The 11,738-nt window shown below is 45.8% G+C and overlaps 1 protein-coding gene across 4 annotated transcripts in view; it reads left to right on the top strand.

Moving 5' to 3' along the window:
* Positions 1–869: 869 nt before the first annotated feature.
* Positions 870–11,738, top strand: part of HNRNPR (heterogeneous nuclear ribonucleoprotein R) — a 62,240-nt gene continuing 51,371 nt past the window's right edge. The window contains exons 1-2 of one of the 4 annotated variants that reach the window (XM_039511618.1): positions 993–1,099; positions 7,488–7,598. In XM_039511618.1, the coding sequence (XP_039367552.1) occupies positions 7,557–7,598 (42 nt within the window). In that variant the 5' untranslated portion in view covers positions 993–1,099; positions 7,488–7,556. Of the gene's footprint in view, positions 1,100–7,487; positions 7,599–11,738 lie in introns of all 4 variants that reach the window. The other 3 variants (XM_039511615.1, XM_039511616.1, XM_039511619.1) reach the window with 3 other exon arrangements.

The following is an 11,738-nucleotide window of genomic DNA, read 5'->3' as shown; positions in this document are numbered from 1 at the left end:
AGTGACAAAGAGACCTGTGGCACCTTATAGACTAACAGACGTATTGGAACATGAGCTTTCGTGGGTAAATACCCACTTCGTCAGATGAACATGCATCCGATGAAGTGAGTATTCACCCACGAAAGCTCATGCTCCAATACGTCTGTTAGTCTATAAGATGCCACAGGACTCTTTGTTGCTTTTACAGATCCAGACTAACACGGCTACCCCGCTGATACTTTCAGAAGTGCTGTGCCGAGTCTTCATTTATTCACTCTAATTTAAGGTTTCACGTGCCAATAATATATTTAAACATTTTTAGAAGGTCTCTTTCTATAAGTCTATAATATATAACTAAACTATTGTTGTATGTAAAGTAAATAAGGTTTTTTAAATGTTTAAGAAGCTTCTTTTAAAATTAAATTAAAATGCAGAGCCCCCCAGACCGGTGGCCAGGACCCAGGCAGTGTGAGTGCCGCTGAAAATCAGCTCGCGGGCTGCCTTTGGCACGCATGCCATAGGTTGCCTGCCCCTGGTATAGATAATACTTAGTGGTGCATTGAGGGCAGGGAACTGGGATGGAGTTTGGGTGCCGGGGCAGGAGCTAGTGAGGGCAGGGGAGTGGACTAGAGGGAGGGGAGCAGAGAGACAGCATCCCGCCCAGGATGGGGACAGAGACCTGGAGGGGTGGACAGACTCCGTCCCGCCAGCGGGCAGCCCCGCCCAGCTCTGGGAGGCCTCTCGGTAGTAAAGGGCAGGGCCCGTCTCACCCTCCCTTTGTTTAGCTAGGTGGCGGGAGGAACGCAGCTGCCTCTTTAAATCCCTGATCTCTGCCCCTGCTTGTGCGTTTGCCTTCGTCGTTGCGCGGGTGATCTCGCTGTCTTCTCTAATTGGCCAGCGGGAATAAGAGAGTCTCGCCTCCCAGCTCTAATAGGTTTCGCATGGTGCTTGTCTGACGCCCAATATGCTGATTGGCTAATACAGGGATCCCTGGAAGCAGTTCCGGGAAACCCCGCGTGTTGCCGGGGTCGCGCCGCCGTCCATGAGGAGAGAGGAAGTGCGCGCGCGCCATTTGCAGTCGCTGCTTAGGCCTCAGCCGCGCTGCGCAGGCCGCGCTCCGGTGAGTGTCGCTGAGCTGCCACCGGGCGGGGGCGGAGAAGAGCCGGGCTGCCGCGCTCCGTGGCGGAGAGTCCCCAGCCGGGCCTGCGCCGATGGGGGATAGCCACAGGCTCTAGCGAGGCCCGGCGCGGCCGGGGCCTTGTGGAAGGCGGGGGCTGTAGGCCGCTGCTGGGCACCTGGCTTGGGATGGTGGGGCCGTCGGGGAGTGGGGCTGCTGAGGCGGCCAGCGGCGCGTGGGGCGTAGGCCGGCGCTGCCCGGTCTGTAGTGCGCGGGGCACCGTGGCTGCTGGGTGGCTGGTTCCCTGCGGTGTGTGCGGCGAGCCGGGGGGGGAGGTCCGCTTCGCTTTGCGTACGGGTCGGGCCTAAGGACGGGGGTAGCGGAAGACTGACCACCTCCGCTCCGCTCGACCACGTGGATTGGTTCTTGTGTGTAGGTGACGAGAGGCAGGTGGTGGTTCCTGCTCCGTGTTAGGCTTAACGCCGTCCTATTGCATTACATCACCTGTGGGTAAAGCGCAGCTCTCTCCCTCTTCAGCCTGTACCACTATATAGCAGCTCAGGGAAGGTGCCTGGAGGCAAAGCCTCATGGCTGCTGGCCACATGAGACCCTTTATCTCCACTACAACGTGTGCATGGGTTGGTTAGGAAATACTTTGACTAAATGCTGATTTATCTGTATTGCCATGATGATGACACATCTGTTCTCTGTAAAACCACCCGTAGGAAGTATTTGGGTTTTAGTAACCTAAATTTTGCATTAAACCTATATAAAATAATTAAGTTACCATTTATCTACTTCGTTCCAGATGGTAAATCTTGTTTAGTGCGAGAAAGATAAAATTCTCTAGGACCTGATTACTATGAATGTGCATTTTCTTTTGTAAACCTTACTGAACTTCTGTTCACTAACATTAATTAAAAAATACATGTTTTTAAAGTGGATTTAGTTACTGTATTTTAGTGGCTTTGTTATCCATTACACTGTGAATGTAGCCAGTTACCCTACTTGACCTATGGTTCAACATAGGTTTATTTAGAGGAAGTTGATTAGGCTTTTCTTTATCTTTTTTTGTCATCTCTCCCAGTACTGAGCAAGAAGATTCCATCAGCTTTGATACTATTGTGCTGTGGAGAGCATTGGGAGGGCCTCAAACTTTTTGGAGTCCTATTTATAATGTATTACAGAACAATTACTAGTGTCATATACAGTGTATTTTTAAGGAATAAAAAAGCTTCTGTAATTCCTAACTACAGTGCTTTTTTAAATCCTTTCTGTGAAGTGACTGGCTTTTCTGTGTAAATTATAGGGTTTGCAGACTAGCAAAATTCTACTTAACCTTTTTATTCTAAAAGCCATGTTTCCTAAGAGTATTTAACATCCCTGCTCAAGTGTCTGTACACAAGTATTATTTTATAGACTAACAGATGTATTGGAGCATGAGCTTTCGTGGGTGAATACCCACTTCGTCGGATGCATATAGTGGAAATGCATCCGACGAAGTGGGTATCACCCACGAAAGCTCATGCTCCAATACATCTGTTTAGTCTATAAGGTACCACAGGACTCTTTGCTGCTTTTACAGATCCAGACTAACATGGCTACCCTTCTGATACTTGACAAGTATTACTGGGATTCACACCAAAAACAAATGGATTTATTCTGGCAGTATCACTGTGTGGTAGATAGAGAAGTGAAGTGCCCTTTTGGAAGATAAATTCATGGATATTAGGGCATGTCTTCACTGTAGAATTAATTTGAGTGATAACTCAAGTATTGTCCCTAACTTGAGTCCCATCCACACTCAAACCTTTAACTTGAGAGTGGTCCTGTTTGTAACTTGAGTTAGCTGACCCATTTGTGGAGTGTGTGTGTGGGGGGGGGGGGGGGGAGGAGTTAGCACAATTTGTCAGCTGCTAGTACAATTACTGAAGCTTGATATACCGACCTAAATTTCTAGTATATATAACTATCGCTCAGAGGCGTGAGAAAATCTATCCCCCTTAGCAATGCAGTTAAACTGACCTAAGCCCCAGTGCAGGGTCACTGGTAGAAACTCTCCAATTGGCATAGGTAGCATCTTAACTGAAGCCTTCCAGTGGTGCATCTGCAGCATTTTTAGTGTAGACAAACCCTCAGTCATTCTATGCATCTGGAGTGTTGTTAGGCTACCTTGAGAGGGAGTTGACTCAAATATAGATAATGTAATATGAGTTAGTTTTGCAGTGAAGTTGTAGCCGTAGGCGTTCATACCATGATGGCAGAGCATATAGATACTCTTGAACACAGTCTCAACCTGGGGTTGTAATGACATCCCTCTAGATATAGGGGAGGTGTCCCTATGCTTTCCCATATCATGAGGTCATTTTATGGGAAAAGTTGAGAAGAACTGCTCTGGAGGGGTGGATGTGTTAAATACTCATTGTAACAATTGTATTTACTGTAGTAGAAGTTAGACTTTGGATCTTGGTAATCTGCAAAGCTCTTAATTTGCATGAAGGCAGTAACTTCATAGCAAAAATTTAGTCCTGTCGCTTGTTCACTACTTTTACACTGTCATAAATAACTACTCACTTGTATCACAAGTATTGCTTAAGGCAGTAGTTTTCAACCTTTTTTTAAATTTTGTGGACCCCCTGCATTTCAATTGAAGGTCTGGACCCCTTTGGAAGTCTTAGACATAATCTGCGGGCCCCTCAGGGTCTGCAGACCAAGGTTGAAAACCACGGGCTTAAAGTAAACTGATGTATTACAGTTTTTTTTTTTTTTGGTGTGTAGAACTTGCAAAACTTTCTTCTGGATTGCTAGTCAGTAGTGTGAGCTAGTGAGGTTCTTCGGTAATTCAAGTCACAGTTCAACTTCCATTATAAACCCTTGCATTCCCTCACATCTTCCTTAAATTCTTCTTTTGGGTTTAAACTTTCCATGATCTAAGGATATGTCTACACTAAGTTTTTTTTTTGTATACAGTCGATTGTGTGTCCCCACACAAAATGCTCTGAGTGCATTAAGTCGGCAGACTGCGTCCACAGTACCAAGGCTAGCATTGACTTCTGGAGCGTTGCACAGTGAGTGGCTGTGAGTAGCTATCCTACAGTTCCCGCAGTCTCCGCTGCCCATTGGGATTCTGGGTTGAGATCCCAATGCCTGATGGGGGCAAAAACAGTGTCGTTGGTGGTTCTGGGTAAATGTTGTCAGGCCTCCCTCCCTCCGTGAAAGCAATGGCAGACAATCGTTTTGTGCCCTTTTTCCTGGGTTACCTGAGTAGATGCCATACCACGGCAAGCCTGGAGCCTGCTCAGCTCACCGTCACCGTACGTCTCCTGGCTGCTGGCAGACAGGGGACTGCATTGCTACACAGCAGCAGCTCGTTGTCTTTTGGCAGCAGATGGTGCATTACGAATGGTAGCCTTCATTGTCATATTCCTGGGTACTCTTTTAACCAACCTCGGTGTGAACGGTCGGGGCGCCTGGGCAGACATGGGAGTGACTCAGCTAGGTCATTCCCATCTTCTGCCGAGCACCCAGGAGCTGACAATGGGTAGCAGTCAAACTGCACCCCTAAAGATGTAAAAGATAGATGGAGTGGATCAAAACAAGAAATAGACCCGATTTGTTTTGTATTCATTTGCTTCCTCCCTCCCTCCATGAAATCAATGGCTTGCTAAACCCGAGGGGGCCATTCTGTGTGTGACAGTTGTTTGTGTTTTTCCTTGATGCAAAGCTACCCCCTTTGTGGACTGTAATTCCCTGTAAGCCATGTTGTCAGTCGCCCCTCCCTCCCATCAGAGCAGACAGTCGTTTGTGCCTTTTTTCAGCCCAGATGCCATAGCACTGGATCATGGAGCCCACTCAGATCAGCGAGGCAGTTATGAGCACTGTAAACACCACACACAGTATCCTGGAGTATATGCAGAACCAGAACCTGCCAAAGCAAAACCAGGCCAGGAGGCGACAGCAGCGCGGTGACAAGAGTGATGAGGACATAGACATGGATATAGACTTCTCGCAAAGGACGGGTCCTGGCAGTGTGCACCTCATGGTGTTAATGGGGCAAATTCATGCTGTGGAATGCTGATTCTGAGCTCGGGAAATAAGCACAGACTGGTGGGACCACATAGCGTTGCAGGTGTGGGATGATTCCTAGTGGCTGTGAAACCTTTGCATGCGTAAGGGCACTTTCATGGAACTTTGTGACTTGCTTTCCTCTGCCCTGAAGTGCCAGAATACCAAGATGAGAGCAGCCCTCACAGCTGAGAAGCGAGTGGCGATAGCCCTGTGGAAGCTTGCAATGCCAGACAGCTACCGGTCAGTTGGGCATCAATTTGGAGTGGGCGAATCTACTGTGGGGGCTGCTGTGATCCAAGTAGGCCACGCAATAAAAGATCTGCTGATATCAAGGGTAGTGACTCTGGGAAATGTGCAGGTCATAGTCGATGGCTTTGCTGCAATGAGATTCCCTAACTGGTCGGGCAATAGACGGAACCCATATCCCTATCTTGGCACCAGAGCACTAAGCCAGTGAGTACATAAACCGCAAGGGGTACTTTTCAATGGTGCTGCAAGCACTGGTGGATCACAAGGGATGTTTCACCAGCATCAAGGTGGGATGGCCAGGAAAGGTACATGACGCTCATGTCTTCAGGAACTCTGGTCTGTTTCAAAAGCTGCAGGAAGGGACTTTCTTCCCAGACCAGAAAATAACCGTTGGGGATGTTGAACTGCCTGTAGTTATCCTTGGGGACCCAGCCTACCCCTTAATGCCATGGCTCATGAAGCCATACACAGGCAGCCTGGACAGTAGTCAAGAACTGTTCAACTATAGGCTGAGCAAGTGCAGAATGGTGGTAGAATGTGCATTTGGCTGTTTAAAAGTGCGCTGGCGCAGTTTACTGACTTAGATAGACCTCAGCAATATTCCTATTGTTATTACAGCTTACTGTGCGCTCCTCAATATCTGTGAGAGTAAGGGGGAGACGTTTATGGCGGGGTGAAGGCAAATCGCCTGGCCGCTGATTACATGCAGGGTGTAATCCTGCACTCCAGGGTGGTTAGAAGAGTACAGCAGGACATGCTGTGCATCAGAGAAGCTTTGAAAACTAGTTTCATGACTGGCCAGGCTACGGTGTGAAAGTTCTGTTTGTTTCTCCTTGATGACCCTCCCCTCCCTTGGTTCACTCTACTTCCCTCTAAGCTAAACACCTTCCCCGCCCCCCTTCGATCACCACTTGCAGAGGCAATAAAATCATTGTTACTTCACATTCATGCATTCTTTATTAATTCATCACACAAATAGGGGGTTAACTGCCAAGGTAGCCCGGGGAGGGGTGGGGGCAGAGGGAAGGACAAGGCCACACCTCACTTTATAACTTAAAAACTTATTGAAGGCCAGCCTTCTGGTGCTTAGGCAATCCTCTGGGGTGGAGTGGCTGGAGGGGCACGCCCTCTCCCCCCCCCCCCCCCCAGGTGTTCTTGGGCGTCTGGGTGAGGAGGCTATGGAACTTGGTGAGGAGGGCAGTTGGTTACACAGCGGCTGTAGCGGCGGTCTGCGTTCCTGCTGCCTTTCCTGCAGCTCAACCATATGCTGGAGCATATAAGTTTGATGCTCCAGCAGTCGGAGCATCGACTCTTGCCTTCTGTCAGCAAGCTGATGCCACCTATCCTCTTCAGCCCGCCAGCTCTCCTCGCGTTCCTGTTGTGCTTTCCTGCACTCTGACATCGTCTGCCTCCACACATTCTGGTGAGCTCTGTCAGTGTGGGAGGACAGCAGTAGCTCTGAGAACATCTCATCCTGAGTGCGTTTTTTTTTTCCTTCCTCCCCCTTCTAATCTTCACTAGCCTCTGCAAAGGAGAAGCATTTGCAGCTGGGGGGGGGGGGGGAAGGAGGGAGATTTTAGAGAACAATAGGATCACTCTTTCCCATTAGACCTTGCTGTTCACATTACACAGCACATGTGCTTTTGTTACAAGGTAGCATTTTGCCTCTTATATTGAGGGCCTGCTGGTGTGGTGTGAGAGATCACTCCCGCCGTGCCAGGCAGTAGAATTCGTTTTGCAGGCAGCCATGGTAAGCCACAGTCTTTTGGCTTCTTTAACCTTCATAACATGTGGGAATGGTTTCAAACAGCAGCACCCTCGTTTCCCATACCAAGCAGCTGTTGGGTTGGCCATTTAAAATGGGTTTGCAATTTAAAAGGAGGGGCTGCGGTTTGTGGGTTAGTGTGGAGCACAAACCCAAATAGCCCACTCCCATGCTATTCTGTGGGATGATCACTTCACCCCCTCCCCCCACCGCGTGGCTAGCAGCAGGGAACATTTCTGTTTAGCCACAACCAAGCAGGAACAGGCACCTCTGAATGTCCCTTTAATAAAAGCACCCTATTTCAACCAGGTGACCATGAATGATATCTATCACTTTCCTGAGGATAACACAGAGAGAGAGAGAACAGGTGTTGTCTGAATGCCAGCAAACACCGGGATTTCCGCTCCATCTGCATGCACGGTAACAGACTTTTGCACTAGCTGTACTGGCCGTGAATGCCAGGGCAGATTAATCATTAAACATGCTTTATTTTAAACCATGTGTAATATTTACAAAGGTACACTCACCAGAGGTCCCTTCTCCACCTACGGGGTCCAGGAGCACGCCTTGGATGGGTTTGTGGGGTACTGGCTCCAGGTCCAGGGTGAAAAACATATCTTGGCTGTTGGGGAAACCGGTTTCTCCGCTTCCTTGCTGTGAGCTTTCTTCAATCTTTGTCACCATCTTCCTCGTCCCCAAAACCCTCTTCCTTGTTGCGTGATTCTCCATTGACGGAGTCAAAGCACAGGGTTGGGGTAGTGGTGGCTGCACCCCCTAGCATAGCATGCAGCTCAGCGTAGAAGCAGCATGTCTGCGGCTCTGCCCCGGACCTTCCATTTGCCTGTCTGGTTTTGTGGTAGGCTTGCCTTAGCTCCTTAATTTTCATGCGGCACTGCTGTGCGTCCCTGTTATGGCCTCTGTCCTTCATGCCCTTTGAGACTTTTTCTAATGTTTTGGTATTTTGTTTACTGGAACGGAGTTCAGCTAGCTCGGATTCGTCTCCCCATTCGAACCTCCCATTCGGTCCATGCTGGATCTCTTTTGCGATCTTGGGACTCCATCATGATCACCTCTGCTGATGAGATCTGTACCTTACCATGCTAGCTAAACAGGAAATGAGATTCAAAAGTTTGCGGGCCTTTTCCTGTCTACCTGGCCAGTGCATCAGAATTGAGAGCGCTGGCCAGAGCGGTCACAATGGAGCACTCTGGGATAGCTCCCGAAGGCCAATACCATCGAATTGCGTCCACACTACTCCAAATTTGACCCGGCAAGGCCGATTTCAGCACTAATCCCCTTGTCAGAGGTGGAGTAAAGACATCGATCTAAAGAACCATTTAAATAGAAAAAAAGGGCTTCATCGTGTGGATGGGTCCAGGCTTAAATCGAGGTATCGCTGCTAAATTCGACCTAAAATAGTAGTGTAGACCAGGCCTTAGACTGAAGGTAACTTTTTTGAGGGGGAGGGATGGATAAATCTGTTCTACTGTGCTTCAGTAAAGCTACTGTTAGGATATAATTTTTCAGTTTTTAAAAAAAAACTTTTTTTTTTTTGATTAATTGATAAATCAAATGGCTGAACTTCAAAATGTTCAATGTAATGTCTTTAAACCTCCAGTGAGGCATTAGCTGTCTAGTAGGTGGTGATGGCAGGGGGGTGGGGGGAATTAGGGCAGGTCTACACTGTGGGGGTAAATTGACCTAAATTATGCCACTCCAGCTACGTAAATACGTACCTTAGGTCATCTTACGGTGGTGTCTACATGGCGCTGGGTCGACGGGAGTTTCTCCCAGCGACTTACCTTATGCTTCTCATTCTGGTGGAGTACCGGAGTTGACGGGAGAGGAATCGGCGGTTGATTTAGCAGGTCTTCACTAGACTCAATAAATCGATTCCCGATGGATTGATCGCTGCAGCGTCGATCCACCGGTAAGTGGAGACAAGCCCTTAGAAATGGCTTTGGTGCAGGCTCAATGCAAAATTATCCATAAGGTTTTTAGTTATGCCTGCTGCACTTTAAAGTTGACTAAGTAAAGATTTGCTGCCCCTGGTACCAGAAGTGTTGTAGCAAGCTGAATAGCAGTCCAGGACAAGTCTCTGTTCTCAGCTGCTGTATCATCTTGTAGTTGGACTTATACTAAAGGAGAACTACTTTTGTGGAAAAATGTAGGTTTAACTACTTGAATTACTTGAGTATAACCCCCCCCCCCTCCGGTAACTAAAAAGCACCCAGAGTTCCAATTTTGCATGTGGCTAGACCTCAATGAGGATTATAAGACTTTGAGATATGTGTGGGCAGGTAATTCAACAAAAATACAGTGCGGTCTTCAGTTGCATAGTTGGCAGTGCCAATATGGAGTCTTGTGTAAAACACCATTCTGCAACTTCAAAATGGTGCAGTTAGGTAATGGCCTGGACACCAATATGGATTCTACACTAAACATCCACACTTACAGTCTACAGTTGCTCCCAAACTTTGCATACTGCTGCTTGCTCAATAGGCACATCTTTATAGGTACGCACTTTCTGAAGTCCACTCATCTTTGCACATTCTACATATCTCATACACTTCCAGAAGGATCATTTACGTTAGTATGCATCTCTAATCTTTGCATACATCTGGGTTAAAGAATTTCCCTGTCCCCCAGAAACTTGTTACTTGTGCACATGAAGAAATTGCACAGTTTCTTCAGTTTTTATATGTACATTTTGTGCTTTCACATATGGCTGTTTGGTAGTTGAGCCACATCATGGATGTGATCCATGTGCAAACTCAAATATCTTTTTTTTTTTTTAACACTTGTTTAACTGCAAAGTTCTTTTCTAGTCTGAATAATTAAAGTAAACATGTTACCTTCTTAATCAACTGATCTTACAGCATATTCGATTAACTTTATTTTGGTGACAAATTTGACTAGTGTTTACTTCTGCTGTGTTTGCATATCTGACACAGTTAAGTGGAAGAGAGCTGGATTATCTTCCTCTTTGTGCATCAGTATGACTCTTGAATTCCAGTTTACCTGTGCAGCCCCATTGAAGACAATGGGGTCATAAGGGTGTTTCAGAGGATGTGATTCGGCTTGTGTGTTGAAGCATGAAAGAAAAATCACCATTTAACACTCAGATTCTAATCTGACTTTGCAAAACAAGCAGAGATTTTTTCCCATCTGCTAGTAATTGGAATGGTGTGCATGTCATCTGGAAATCACTGAGACAAAAAATACTCCTACCATAATATCTTAATGTTTCAGAGTAGAATCACACTTAAAGAAGCGTTTGCAGTTAGACACATGACAGGAAATGCATAGTTAAGGATGAATAATTTTAACTTTGCTGGCTTGTGCATATGCATTACAATAGTCTTAAATTATGTGATCTCATGAATTCTCAAGTTTTTTGCAAAGATAAACGTAGAACATGAAGAATACACTTACGTGAAGTGAAGTAAAATAGGCTTAAAATTCATACTAAAAGTGCATTCTGCATTGGAGTAATACTGTAGCAAAAATTTATTGGATTGTATACTCCTACATAGATACCAAGCTGATAGTGATACTAAATATTTCATACCATTAGGTTACAAAAGCAGAACTTCATAGTTTGAGAAGCTTTAGCTGTGGAACTGCAAATGCATTATGTTTGCAGCCAGAGGTGCACAGCCAGTGATTCTCAGCATAAGTTTTAGTCAAGCTTGAGAACATGACTAAAGTCTTCAACTCTCTCCTGATGGAAGATGTTAATGCTGTGTGAAAATGACTTTTGAAGTGTTAATCCAGTTTTAGGAAAAGCCTCTTAAAGGGACAACATCAACTTAAGCTACACACTTGTGAACATTTTTACTGTGAGAGGTAACACAATTACTGAGGCTATTTGTCTATTTCACTTGTTTACTTTGTGTAATCAGTTTCACACTTTCCCTGTATATTCAATTTCCTTATGCAAAACCCTGTAAGTGAGAGACACTAAAGTAAAGAAATTTTTTTGTCAAGCTACAAAAAACTGGCAAAGGGGTTGGGGGGAGAGAAGAGATGAGATTCAAAGGCAGATACCTAACACAAAGCAAATTTTTAGCCTTAATTTTGCATTTATTGACTTTTGTGTAATTCACTGCACAAACTTAACATTTCAGTAATGTTTTGGGATTTAATATAACGTGAGTTTGGTTAATATTGTGGATAGTGGTGCGTAAGCATGGTTCTATTAACATGTTCTGTACAGTAATATTGTCACTGTAAATAGAAACTATACATTATCTTATTTGAATTTATTAGAAAGTAATATGAGGCTTGATCAAGAACAGAATGAATAGTCTAAGTGGATACATATATACCATGCAGCTGCAGAAGTTGGCTTTGTTATATAGCTTGCATAAGGGAGTGTCACTTTAGTCTTGTCCCTTCCCAGTCACCACAGTTCTCTCAGTCCATTGCAGAATCTCTTGTCCATCTATTAAGAATGATTTGTCTCAAGCCAGCAAATTTGTCCTGGTGCATTTTCAGAACAGTGCACAGGCTTTGGTTTAGAAGCTTTGGATATGTTGCTTGTCTGTCTTGGGTGTT

This window comes from Mauremys reevesii, linkage group 23 (assembly GCF_016161935.1).
Source record: "Mauremys reevesii isolate NIE-2019 linkage group 23, ASM1616193v1, whole genome shotgun sequence".
NCBI lineage: Eukaryota > Metazoa > Chordata > Testudines > Geoemydidae > Mauremys > Mauremys reevesii.
This window is presented reverse-complemented; position numbering and strand designations above follow the sequence as displayed.